We start from the raw sequence: 14,023 nt of genomic DNA, 5'->3' as shown, positions 1-14,023 counted from the left end.
AATCATTCGGTTACGAATTCTTCACAAAGACAAGCGCCGTAGCAACCTCATCTTTAGAAAAGACAAGATACATGCAGCCTAATCCTGAGTAGGCAAATTACACGTCTAGAGCGGTACAGGCGCCAAGTTTTGGGTGTGCGCTTTTTTTCTTGTTGCCTTCAAAAGAGGCGTGCGGGCTTAGCGATCATGAAGATGAGCTCGAAACACCACTGCGCAGCGTTAGCAATTACTCCAAAGCAATATTTTGCACCGGCGGTTGCGGCTCCGGTCGGCGCTAGTGCTGACGTCACGTTCGACCGGCCAATCTGGACGTCACATGACGACATAAAAGCCTAATAAAGTTTATTCCTCCTCGTCGTTGTAGATGGAAATGTCGAGCGGCTCTTCGAACCAACCATTCACGTTGCTTCGAACAGCATTAAAAAATTCAGGGGGCACTTCGACTGTCTACAGTGCGTAGAGGCGAAAGCGTTTTCCGCACCACTTTGCCTATGCGACACTGGTGACGTCACCACTGGATGACGTCACACATAATTGATGACGAAGTAATGACAAATTACTAATTAATGACTAATTACTGATTAATCGTTCAGCACTAATTGACTTCTAATTAATGACGCTTAAGCTTCGCCTTTAGGAGCGGAACGCAACAGCGTGTTGTAGCGCTGCGAGGGAGTCAACAGAACGCTACCATCCGTTCGGCGCGATGTCTTGCCCTTTGAACGCAACGCTTTTTGAGGAAAGGAAATGGCGCTGTAATTCTGTCATCTCGGTGGACACCTTAACCACACCGTACAGGAAGGGAGGAAGTGGCAGTGAAAGAAGAGGGGCCGTAATGAAGAAACTGAAAATTGTATTTGAGGAAAGGAAATTACTCAGTAATTGTCTCACATATCTCGGTGGACACCCGTCAAAACGAGGACACATCTGTCGATACGGCTGCCGACACGGATTGCTAACGACAGCATGAGGCATTAAAGGCTTTCGCCTTAATACTAATTAACTGCTAATTAATGACGCTTAAGCTTCGCCTTTAGGAGTGGAACGCGACAGCGTGTTGTAGCGCTGCCAAGGGAGCCCACGGAACGCCACCACCCGTTCGGCGCGATGCCTTGCCCTTTGAACGCAACGCTTCTTGAAAGGAAATGGCGCCTCGGTGGGCACCTGAACCGCACCGTACAGGAGAGGAGGATGTGGGAGTGAAAGAAGAAAGAGAAAGAGGGGCCGTAATGAAGAAACTGAAAATTGTATTTGAGGAAATGAAATTACGCAGTAACTGTCTCACATATCTCGGTGGACACCCGTCAAAAGCGTGACACCTCTGCTGAAAAGCTCCTGCTGACAACCATCTGTCGACAACGAAGAGGCATTAACGGCTTTCGCCTTAAAAGTAAACTATGTTCCACTCAGTGTCTGCGAATTAAACTTGCTAGCAGGCATCATTTGTTTGCGTTGCATATTTGTGTAGGCAGCTCTTTAAACCCAACGTCCCTTGAATACGCAGAAATTAAATCTGCGCTTAAGCCGCGTTCGAGAAACGACAGCAGGTGTCTTAAGCTGCTGCGTACTCCGTGCGCGAACCTCGCGGACGTTGTGATCCTTTACACACTGTCCAATTAACCGCATTCAACAACAAACGCCGATACTTGGCACTTGAACATCTGACCTATTGTTCGAACGCAGTACGCGATACCAGACAATGGAGACGGAAGAAAAGCACGCTCAATTAATTTCATAACAGCAAAGGAAAACCCCCAATCACACGCACACAAACAATCGTTAACACCGCGCCATTCTTTATAACGGCCTCAACAATATATATTTCTGGGGTTCCCGGCAGTATGGAGATTTCAGGCGCGATCCGCTATTGATACGCCGCTCCCCGCCACACTGACAGCGCCGTCAGTGAATAAACATATCGCGAAGCTCCGGCCGCACGACTTCCGTCGGTCGGAAAAAAAAAAACACCGCCGTGCACAATCGAGCGGAGAGTGTCTTCCTCAACGTTCTCTCTCCCTCTTCCTCGCGCCTGTTGCGCAGATTGGGAAGCAGCTGCGAAACGACCCCGGTATTTACGATTCGCCTCTGCCGTTTAAAAAGGCGAACAGAAACGCGCCGCCAGCGCGAAGTTCCGTTCGCTGCACAGAACGGGACGCGAGAAAACAGCGTCGGAACATCGTCGGTGAGCGAAGAAACTAAAACTGCAGCCGACGTTTTGGTGCAGCGTGCACTCGGGCTACGATTCCGAGCCTGGCTTCCCGTTACAAAAAAAAATCAATAGACTACCTATATTGACTGCACAAATAAACTTCCTGAAAATCGAGCCAATGCGCTCGCCGCGGGGGCTCGGCTTGGTTAATGGGGTTTAACGTCTCAAAGCGACTGAGGCTATGATAGACGGTTTATTCACCTTGAACCAACGAGCCTTCGCGGTCTATCGCAATAATAACAACAAAAAAGAAAAGAACCCTCGGCCTATGGGCAGTGTGCCCGTCTCGCAATCCGAATGTGCCTGGGTTAGATTCCCAACAAACCCCAATTAACAGTTTTCTTTTGAGCCCAATTATACTTTCGTGAGGTTACATAAACATCCCTGAGAAATTTTCCGTCGATCCTAACATCCCTTGGCGTGTTCCTGAATTATTTGCTTCGATCGGGATTCGGGATGCTACGTAAGGTAAACGTGCAAGCGAAAAAAAAAAAAAAACCCCCAAGGCGCGCACCAGCTCGTGGGCGGTAAAAAATTGCAGTGTTGCAAGACTTTTTTTTTTTTTTTAAGAATGCCGGAAGGGAGTGGGACACTTTAGCGATTATAACGGTGCACACGAATAACTTCGCTGATAAAGCCAGTTTGCACACTTTTCGCCAGCTGACAGTTAACGGAGCTGTAACCATCGCGACGCTGCTACAGCGTGCGAATCGGCTTGTGAAGGCAGCATGAAATACACGGACGAGCCCATTTGCTTTCTGAAAGTATAGCCAGCAATAACATAAGCATGCAGCCAGTTTGTTACTAAGATTCGCAAAACGAAAAAAGAATTTTAAAAAAAATCATGCACGCCGCTTAGCAATTCATGAGCTCCGCCTAAGTAAGGTCTGCTGCACGCGCCATGAAAGCGGCAGCGCCTGGAGAGTTGGCGCGGTTCTCTCAGGAGTAGTGTGAACAAAAAGTGCCAATTAGGTCGAATTGTGCCACGCGCACGCCTACGCACGGAACAATAAACCATGCTACGCCGAACAATGACACGCAAGAATGCTCATACAATAGCGGCACAGAAACGCCCTACACAGTGCCCACCACGCCGGTGTTGACAACGCTGGCATAAAAACAAGCCACGGCTTTTTTTAAACTACCGACGAGACGACGAAAATTCGCCAGTGCTATTTAAAAACCCAGCTGACTGGACGACGCACGTGCCAACACAAACTTTTCGCGTCTCTCTAGTTGCCGCGTGAAGGGAAACGCTTCCATTGTAACACAATCTCCCTCGACCAACACCGATGAGAATTTGGCGGTTCGGTGTATGAGCGGCACCCACGTTATCGAGGCGATGTATGCAGTACATACTTCCGAGGCGCCCAACACGACCGCGACAGCAAAACGCTCGCTTTGAGTCTGTGAACGCTACCCTTCGCAAATATAGATGTAGGCTGGAGACATCCGAATTAATGTCTCAAGCGAACGCACATCCCTGAAGTTCGTACAGTGAAGCCGACTTTGAAACTCGCATTCAAGGCTAAACATGGATCCGCGCTCGTGGACAGCCTCTCCGTAACACGACGCTCGTAAAGCGCCTATTTTAAATGTGCGGTCTAATGAGGGCGTGATAAGGTACTAAAAAATAAGAGGTGTCGCCACGTTAGAAAAAAATAAAATCTTATATAAGCGCGTCTCACACGCGCACGCTCCTGCGAGCTCGCGCAACCGAGCCGGGCTGCTTGGAAGACAGCATTGCAGCTGCAGCATTCGGAAAGGCTTAGTGCGGCATGCCAGGGCTCGAACACGAAAGCGCAAGGCCGACAGTAAGGCGCGACACGGCGTGGATGTTGACACTTGCGGCTCATCGCCTCCGTGTACCCGAGCGCACAGGGATCAACATCAGAGGATGGCGCAGCTTGTTGGAAGGCATTCACCATCCTTCCATATACGGCAACATACGCCGTAGTGCGGCGAAGTCGCCTCGCATCGGCGCGGCTTTTCGGCGAGAGCCGCTGCCGCGGTTTCCGGTGGCCAACACGAGCGATAGCAATGCTGAAATCGTATCTTACCTGTATCTGCCGTAACTTTAAATATCCCCGCGGGACTATATTCAGGTTGGAGCCGTGTGCAGATCACTCTCAAGATGGCGGGGATAATGCAAAGAGGAAAACGCCACCCAAATCGGAAATGACGTTACCGGAAGACTGTCAGCTTCTCGACAACTTGCTTGCTCCCTGAAATTCATAGATATATTTGTGCCTGTTGGCGCCATCTATATCCGCGAACGAAAAGTAGTTCTAGGAGCGCTTTTTGGTTTTATTGCTTTCATAAAAGTTATGCAACCTAAAGCTTCCATGCTTGGATCAAACAGTATGTATTTGTGCAGAACTTTTCTTTTGTACAAAAACAACGCAATACTTAAGGGCAATAAATAAGGCACGATGAGCGCTGCGCATCCTTCCGCGCTCCTGGACGTCACATTAGCTGTATTAGTGCTGTTTTGATACAGTTTGTGCCGTGACCCGATAGCTCGGTGTCGCAACATTTGCTTCCTTTCGTTTCGCTTTATTATCGTTCGTGGACTTTGAAACGCCTTAGCTGTGTGGATTGTGAACGATATGGGACGGTCTAATGCTTCGGTAAACAGTCGAAATGATTCGCGGCCGGACCTCCTAGTGCCGTCGCTAGCCTCCGAGAGGCAGACTGCTGTATTTATCAGCTGTAATGGCATCCGGTGGTTCAGCCAAGTTTGCTCATGTTCGTGATAAAGTTAAACAGCTGTTCGTAGGCGACCGCGTTGCCTATTACTCTGAAGATTCTGTTTCCGGAGACGAAGAACTTTTGGACATTACGAGCGCGCCTCTGAGTCTGATGGATGACAACGAAGACTTCTGCCTGTGTCGTCGTTGCCGCAACGTCGGCGACCCGTCTTCCCAGTGCGTTCGCCAATGCAGGGTACCCCCGGGTTTTACCGTTAACCCTGCCAGCGCAGCGCAGCAGAACGGCGAGACCACGTCTGTCGCCGTGTCAGGGTCTTGCGTGAACTACAGGCAAAATGGTGAAGGCGCAGCGCTTCTCTACGTGAGTATTTATGTGGGACGCACCCGTCGCAAGCGGCGCAGAAGAAAATACGCTCGCCCCCGCATTCATATGGTCCCACCATCGGCTTCTGGACGCCTAAAAGTCCACTCAGTATTGCTGGTAGTGCGGTCGGTTAGTGACTGCGTAGTTTCTGCGTAGTTTGGCGGCTGGCTACGCTTGTCACATGACAGGCCGCTAGGTGCGTTCATTGACAGTTTTGCCGTCTCTGTCACTAATGAAAGCAAGTAGCAGCGATGTTTGTCGATGAACGGGGATTTGTTAACTCTTAGTTCGTGGTAGCGAGCCTCAAAAGTGCAAAAACCGAGAACGTTGCGCTACCCGACACCAACATCTACGTGCAAGGCTTTAACAATAACTTATGTGACAGCGCGAATGAATGGACGACGACAGAGGCATAGTGAAAAGTTACTCTGAACCAGTTAACTAGCCCATCTAGCAACCACCCTTAATAATAGATAATCGTAAGGTGCATATCATCCTACACGCTATCGACATGCAACAGGTAAATTCACTCGAGTATGTGGATAGTTCTGAGCAAACGCTGAAAAGTATTGTTCTGTAATAATTGAACTAGTTTCATGTGTGCTGCCTGCTACAAGTTGAGGCTCCCAAGAACATGATGCAAACACACTGTTTAAGCCTTTAATTTTTTTTGCTCGGTTTATGGATGCCCTTACGTTAGCTCTGTATTCCAATGCAGGATTCCAGTGAAGACGAAAGTGACGAGTTGCTCCACTGCCATGCGCGCCAGCAGGCAAGGCGGTCGTCTAAGGTGGCGCAGAAACAACTCATTGTCAGCAGTCTCATCTGCCTCACATTTATGATAGCGGAAATAATAGGCAAGTATTTTTACTGCACCCACCACAGTACCTGAGCATCTGAAAATTAGTGCTGATGCTCTGTTTGTGTATTCTCTCCTGTTCTGGCGAAGTTGGTGTAAAAAAATTGCCAGGTGATTGAAACCAATCTACAGGACATTGTCGTGATCCTGGCTTGTTTCAAATGCATAGCAGTATTAATATGAACTCTGAACATTCTTTTCAATTTGTTAACCTTTAGCATGCTCTGTGCAAATGTATCCTCAGAATTTGTTTCATTTACTCTTATGTACAAGGAATGCAAGCAAAAGCTCGGTTTCATTGTTTGTTGAGGAAAAGAACAGGTTACTACAGCAATTCTAACACTAGTGGCATTTGGTTTCCAGCATAAATTTGCCAGTACTTGTGTTTGGCTTTGTGTTTGTATGCTTCTTCGCACTGCAAGGCAGCATTTTAGGAATTTGCTTGTGTGTGCTTGCGTGTGTGATACTGTAACAGTATTGACTCGTTCAGGAACTATAGCAGAACTTTCTAAGGACAAATTGAATTTTAGTCGCATAGATTCATTGCCACATTCAAGTGACAGAGAGGCCAGTTTGACTGAAAACGGAGAACATTCTGTAAGCTAGAAAAAGCAAAAAAAAATATGGGCATTGTCATCACAGGTCGTTTTCACAAGCAATCAGTGTTGGCCCCGCCGCGGTGGCTTAGTGGTTACGGCGCTTGGCTGCTGACCCGAAAGACGCGGGTTCGATCCCGGCTGCGGTGGCTGAATTTCGATGAAGGCGAATTTCTAGAGGCCCGTGTACTGTGCGATGTCAGTGCACGTTGAAGAACCCAGGTGGTCGAAATTTCCGGGGCCCTTCACTATGGCATCCCTCATAGCCTGAGTTGCTTTGGGATGTTAAACCCCAATAAACCAAACCAAACCAAACTGTGTTGATGTCAAGTGCTTTTTGTCTGCAGATCTTGGGGGGGCTAGGTCACACCACCATCCACTTCCAGTGAGCAATTTCTCCAATTTCTCTGCAATGAATACATTCCTTGCTGCTAAATGAGCCCCTACAGAGTCACAAAAAGCCGAACAGTTGAATTCTCGGAGTTGTTCCACTAAGTAAGCATTAATGAATCCTGGGAAATGTCGCATTGCCAATGCCATATAGTGTATTGCGCCACAAAATGTATTGTATTGCAGTGGTGTGCAGGTTTCGAAGAGTGAATTTAATGAAATTTAACCACAACAAAACTTATAAATCTGTCAGCCGCAAAAGCCGCCACCGTCTGAGGATGGTTCCTAGTGTGGGTATTGAACTATCACTCCATTTAAGTTTGATGGTTGCCAGATGCTGGCCAGGTGGTGGCTGGTTTTCTGACATGTTAGAGTTCAAGTTACCAGTGAAAGGGCCTCAAATAACAGTGTATCAATGATGTCAAATATAACATGTCTAACTTTCTTGGGTTTTTTTTCTGCCTGGTCGTTTCGAACTAAACATTGTTGACAGTGCCAAGCATCTCATGGTTATACCTACTCTTACCAGTGAGTTGAGCTGTCTTTTTTTTTTTTTACTAGGCCTTGTACAGCAGCATGAATTATCTCCTAACAGTGTGCCTTGCTAAGATTTGGTATGTTGAGAACAAAAAATTTTAGGCCGTCTCATGCATAGTGTGGTGTAGTTGTGAAATGGTTTCTTTCTTGTTATTTTTCTCATTCACCTTTACTGACTGCTGCAATGCCAGCTCTGGAGCATTAGCGCACGCCCAGATAGTAGCGATGGCGATTTTCAGCGATGAGGATGTGTCGTGAAAGTCTTGTTTGACCTCTCCAGTGCAAAACAGTAGAAAAAAAAGAAGGGCACTCATCGCAGCATTGTGTGTGTCAGCACTGTGCAGTATTGTCAGTACTTCATTGTTATCAGCACTTGGCTGCTATCTGTGGTGGCGTGCTGCCATTGTTAATGTGGATTGATAAGGTGTGGAGCAGGAACTAAGTAGTGAAAAGTAAACGTCATTGCTCTTATTTCCCATATTGGAGAAAGAGAGATAACTTATTGAGAGCTTTGCTTTTAGGGGTGGCATCACGTAGATCCTTGAAACATTTTTTTCAAAACCTCCAACTCCTCAGAGCAAGCAGCACACTCCAACTTCTCCTGGTACTGCCACACGACGTAGAAAGAGAAAGCACTTCATTTGGCGACTTTTGTTCTAGTCACTGAGGAGAGAATGAGTATGTTGTCAGGAGAGAATGAGTGTTGTGTCAGGCCTGGTTGATCCTTTAGCTGGTCTGAGGTCAACCGGGCATTCCAGAAGGGAGGGGTATGGGCAAGGGAATGGGGGGGGATAGTATGGTGACTGGGAATGTGTAGAGGAAATGTTCCAGGTTTGCATAGGATTCAGGGCAGTTAGAGCAGGTTGGAGTTGTTCGGAGAGAATATAGAGGTAGGACAAGGCAGGAGTATTTAACATGTTTGTACGTATTTTGTGGAATAGGCAGGGTGATGGTGTTGTTTCTGCTAAGTGGGGATAGGGCAGTGTTTGGAGGGCCTCCCTGACATCATAGTGGGTGTTTTATGTTGATTTGTACTGAATGGTAACTTCCCATGCCATTGTTGATGTTTGCCGTTTTGAAAAAGTTGGGGATATTTGCGGCATAAAGGTCTCAAAGGTGTTTATGCTGTTGATCTGTCTTTCGCTTACTGAAGTCAAGCATTGCATGATGTATTGGTCCTTTTAGCTTAATTGATATGTCTTAAGTTCTGTGTTAGTTCGATTTGAATTAAGTACACAACTTGCAGAATGAAGCACGGCCTGCAAAATGTTTGCAGAGAGGCAGAGATACAAAAAGTTGTGTACCTGAATTGATTAGCCGTACATTTGCATAGCTGGTTGCTGTTAAGATACCTGCTAGAAACATGCAAGGTAGTATGTGATCCAAGGTGCCAGGCTCTCTTTAGAAAAGGGCTCGATCCCATGAAAATAGCAATAATCATAATCAGCCTAACTGCGCCCACGGCAAAGGCCTCTCCCATATCTCTCCAATTAATCTCATCCTGTGCCAGCTCTGGCCACCTTAACCCAGCAGACATCCTAATCTCGTCCATCCACCCGACTTTCTGCTGCCCCCTACTACACTTGCCTTCTCTTGGAATCTAGTCCGTTACCATCAACGACTATCGGTTATCTTGCATTTGCATTGCATGCCCTGGCCATGGCCATTTCTTATTGATTTCACGTTTGTTCCCGACCCACTCTGCTCGCTTCCCATCTCTTAAAGGTGCACTGAAGAGGATTCTGAACATGTCTTTTTGCCGCGGGAACTCGATCCACACGTTTCTAGCATTCTTAGAAACAGTGACTTATTGCCCTGTGTAGCCGATTTCCCCAATTAAAACGAATTAACGTCCGGCTCCCGCCTTTTTTTTTAAATTCTGCCTCGTACGGTGGGCGGAGTCGACCAACGCGTGGAGCGCCTTTCACCCTGTCCCATGGAGGCTTTGCTTTCGCTTTATATTGTTTTTTAGGTTTCCATGAATAAATAGTTTCATTCGCAGATAATATAGCCGCAAAATAAGCCCGAATAAATAAAAATACGCGCGGACTATTTGCTACTACGGACTACTACATATTACTCCGCCGATGGCAGAGCGGCAAGCCGCCACGGGACTGGGTGAAAGGCGCTCCACGCGTTGGTCGACTCCGCCCACCGTACGAGGCAGAATTAAAAAAAAAAAGGCGGGAGCCGGACGTTAATTCGATTTAATTTGGGAAATCGGCCACACAGGGCAGTAAGTCGCAGTTTCTAAGAATGCTGGGGACGTGTAGATCGAATTCCCGCGGCAAAAAGACAAGTTCAGATTCCTCTTCAGTGCACCTTTAACATTAAACCTATCATTTTCCTTTCCATGGCTCGCTGCATTGTCCTCAGGTTAAGCTGAACCCTTTTCGTTAGCCTCCATGTTTCTTCCCCATAGGTCAGCACCAGTAAGGTACAGCTGTTATATGCTTTTCTCGTTAGGGATACTGGTAATTTTCCCTTTCATGACCTAAGAGTACCTGCCGAATGCACTGCGCCCCATTCTTATTCTCCTAGTTATTTCACTTTCATGGTCCAGATCTGCAGTCGCTGCCTGCCCTAAGAAGTAGTGTTCCTTTACTACTTCCAACACTTCGCTGCTTATTGTAAACTGCTATTGTAAACTTCATTCCAAGACTGTTCGACATTAGTTTAATTTTTTGTATATATTAATATTTAGATCCACCCAGTTTTTAGGTCCTCAGTCAATTCAATTCAGTTCACCTTTATTTTCAACATTTCACAATGTTGACGGTCTCCCAGGCAAAAAGCTGTAGCAACAGCTTGACGCTACAGTCATGCAACAGTGATGCTTCGCAGTTTGTCTCCTGAGCTGCTTAGCAAAGCAGTGTTATCAGTGAATCACAGACTACTAAGGTATTCTCCGTTCACCTTTATTCTCAACTCTTATCAGTACCATTCTCTGAATGCCACTTGTAAACACGCAGTGAATATTACTAAAGAGATTCCGTCTGCCTCCCTAACATCATTCCTTATTGGGATTTTGTCACTTTCCCTATGCGGGACTAGGGTAAGTGTGAAGCCACTATAATATTTTCCAGCACCTTTACATTACATATGCCTCTTCTACACCCTGATTTCATTAAGCCTGCATGACTGTTCAGGTTCTGATTGAATCCAATGCTTTCTCATAATCAGGGGCTGGACTGTTTGGTTTAAACAGCAAAAAAAATAAAATAATGAACAGTAAAAGTACGCTGAATTCAGTTTTCAAAATTCGGTTTTAGCTGAAAAGTTCAGTATTTAACATATAGGGCTCGGCTAGCTGACTGTTGAGTACAAGTTCCACTAACTAAAAGTTGAAACTTAACTACGTAGGGAAGCCAGGGACTTAGTAAGACGGTAGTATTGTTGGATAAGTGGCGCAGTTGTGTGATTCAAGATTAGTCCGCCAGCTTACACGCCTCTGCAAACTGGGAAGCACTACCTACTCGCTGCCTGCTAGCTAAGCACTGTTTGTTCATTATCATCATCCACTTAGAGCAGTAAGTTAGTTTATCAGCATGTAGGACACTGACACAAAACCTTGCATAGGTGTCATGAAAAAGTACCATGTTCTGGCTACCTCAACGATTGAGTGGCAGTTCTATTGCTGCTGTTAGCACACAAACCATATCGTGATTACCATTGTAAGTTCCTTGTAAACAGTGGACAGTAAGCTGATCAGCTTGTAGTTTTTCAAGTTCTTGGCATCCCTTTTCTTGTGGATTAAGATAATGCTAGCATTTTTAAAAGATTCCAGTACGCTTGAGGTCGTGAGGCATCGGGTATACAGAACGGCCAGTTTTTCTACCACTATCTCCCCAACGTCATTGAACAGATCTGTAATTACCGGATCCTCACCAGCTGTTTTACCCCATTGCATCGCTTTTAAGGCCTTCTTTACTGCGTATTTTGTAGCTGATTGTTCTGGAGAGGTCACATGACTGACTTTGTGATGCCTACCGTGACAGGTGGTAACCTGGCCACCGTGGTAGATGAACCTCCAAAATTTGGAAGTTGGCCAACCCTAAAAAATTCTAAAGTACCCCTTAAATTTTGGAAGTAGGCCCATGCCAGAAAATGGATTAAGGTGATTTAGTAACCGGATTAAGGTGGCTTAGTTGGTTGGATTAGTATAATTCTATGTGATAATCCAATCGAAAGGTGGGTGCTGGCAAGAATGTGGTCAAGAAGCCCCCCAAGTTTTTTTGTTACACAGTGAAGAATCGCGATGCACCAGGATTCGAACTGCGGCCCTCTTGCACCTGAGGTGGTTGTTGTACAGTCTTTGTCAAAAATATACAGCACAAGGGGTTTGCTATATGGAGCGTTGAGCACTTGAAGTTCCTCCCACCTTTGTGAGATTAGTATGCAAGGGGAGCTGCGCTGAAGGGCTCAGAAGCAGACTCCTTGGGCTGTATACTTTTGACAAAGACTGTACCTCTGCATCATCACTGCCTACTGGAAATAGTGTCTCCTCGTTAACCAAGAGTTTCGGACCATTGGGTTGGTACAAACAGCACACTGGGCTGTTTGTCAAGGGCCACATGCACCTAGTTTTTGTGAAACAGCGGTATCAAATGGCTAGATTTTGAAGTAGTACGTATAGCATTTGGCGTATTTTAACAGCCCTGACCACAAATACTAATTCAGGTGGGTTATATATTTGTTTTTAACTAAGATATAGCACACGTAGTGCAAAATGGCACTGTGCCCTTCGTTTCATTTGATCTTTCTTGCTTTCTTCTTTTCTTTCAGGTGGCTACTTGTCAAATAGTCTTGCTGTCATGTCAGATGCTGCACACCTGTGTGCTGACCTGGCAGGCTTTCTGATCTCCATTTTCGCCGTGTGGATCGCACAGAAATCGCCCACAAAGCGAATGTCCTTTGGCTTCTACAGGGCAGGTGAGCAGAGGCAGTAGGACACGGTAGCCCTTCAGCAGCTTTTTACACATGTCATGACCACCTCAAAAGGTGCTCTGAAGAGGAATCTGAACTCGTCTTTTTGCCGCAGGAACTCGATCTACACGTTCCGAGCATTCTTAGAAACTACGACTTATTGCCCTGTGTGGCCGATGTCCCTAATTAAATCGAATTAACATCCAGCTCCCGCCTTTATTTTTTTAATTCTCCCCGTACGGTGGGCGGAGTCGACCAACGCGTGGAGTGCCTTTCAGCCAGCTCCGTGAAGGCTTTGCTTCCGCTTTATTTTGTTTTTTAGGTTTCCGTGAATAAATAGTTTCATTCGCAGATAATATAGCCGCAAAATAAGCCCGCAGAAATAAAAATACGCGCGGTCTATTTGCTTCTATGGATTACTACGTATTACTCCACCGATGGCAGAGCGGCAAGCCGCCACGGGACTGGGTGAAAGGCACTCCACGCGTTGGTCGACTCCGCCCACTGTACGGGGAGAATTAAGAAAAAAAAAAAGGCGGGAGCCGGACATGAATTCGATTTAATTAAGGAAATCGGCCGCACAGGGCAATAACTCGGAAGTTTCTAAGAATGCTCGGAACATGCAGATCGAGTTCCCGCGGCAAAAAGACGAGTTCAGATTCCTCTTCAGTGCACCTTTAAGGGGACATGCTCCAGAGCAAAGCCTTTTGTCGGTATTTGTGTCGGGTGACTTGTTGTCAGTACTTGTGCCGGGTGACTAAAAATTTCACAGTTGAGAGATCTCGGTCAGTTCTTTTTAAATCTTTTGATGATTTTCGCCTATCTTACTTGTTTCCATTTTTGCAAGCCATGCACTTGAAATGTAGAGATGTTTTTTGTGCACCTATTTGTCACCAGTAAATACTCATGACAGCTCTGAGAATCGTCTGTTTCCTCACTATTCCTTTTATGCAATGGGAAAAAGTTGGCTGTGTAAAAAATTTTCTGCATTTTTCAGAAATTATTATTCTTTCGAATGTCTCTTTCTGATAGGACTACAGTGGTTGTAACGAATTTGACTTGCATTCCCCACCATAAATTGCAGTAAGTAGAGTATAGCTGCATTATTCATGTAGTGAAGCATATCCATCATTTTGATGCGATGAGAGTAACCGCAATAGTATCATGTGCAAGCACTGAGGTTGCATGAAAATGGTAAATGAAGGAAAATGTATGCCAAGTGATTTAGAGAGATGGTGGCAATGCAGCTTCTGGGGACATGAAAAAAGTCAGTGTTTAATTATTATTATTTTTTTTTTTTTTTTGAGCTTCGAAACTGCTGGATGCATCTGAAACAAGAAGGCTTCCTTTACCTGTTTGCAGAACCCCAATGGCGGGAAACGTATGGTGGGTGTATATGGGACAAGTATAGTGTCCAAGTATGGACATGAA

At 46.0% G+C, this 14,023-nt stretch overlaps 2 protein-coding genes across 3 annotated transcripts in view; one reads left to right on the top strand and one right to left on the bottom strand.

Annotated features, from left to right (window-relative positions):
• Window positions 1-4,421, bottom strand: part of LOC149340133 (zinc transporter foi-like) — an 86,050-nt gene extending 81,629 nt beyond the window's left edge. Inside the window, exon 1 of the mRNA XM_089548883.1 lies at window positions 4,270-4,421. The gene's annotated coding sequence lies outside the window, so the exon portion shown is untranslated. The remainder of the gene's footprint in view (window positions 1-4,269) is intronic.
• Window positions 1-14,023, top strand: part of LOC149340132 (proton-coupled zinc antiporter SLC30A2-like) — a 59,575-nt gene that overhangs the window by 30,312 nt on the left and 15,240 nt on the right. Inside the window, exons 1-3 of one of the 2 annotated variants that reach the window (XM_089548886.1) lie at window positions 4,630-5,281; window positions 6,003-6,141; window positions 12,452-12,598. In XM_089548886.1, coding sequence (XP_089405012.1) covers window positions 4,925-5,281; window positions 6,003-6,141; window positions 12,452-12,598 — 643 coding nt within the window. In that variant the 5' untranslated portion in view covers window positions 4,630-4,924. Of the gene's footprint in view, window positions 1-4,629; window positions 5,282-6,002; window positions 6,142-12,451; window positions 12,599-14,023 lie in introns of those variants that run through there. The other variant, XM_089548888.1, reaches the window with a different exon arrangement.

Source organism: Amblyomma mixtum, chromosome 6 (genome assembly GCF_055824585.1).
Source record: "Amblyomma mixtum isolate Tamu chromosome 6, ASM5582458v1, whole genome shotgun sequence".
NCBI classification, from domain to species: domain Eukaryota; kingdom Metazoa; phylum Arthropoda; class Arachnida; order Ixodida; family Ixodidae; genus Amblyomma; species Amblyomma mixtum.
Note: the sequence above shows the minus strand (reverse complement) of the source record. Positions and strands in the feature narration are given on the sequence as shown.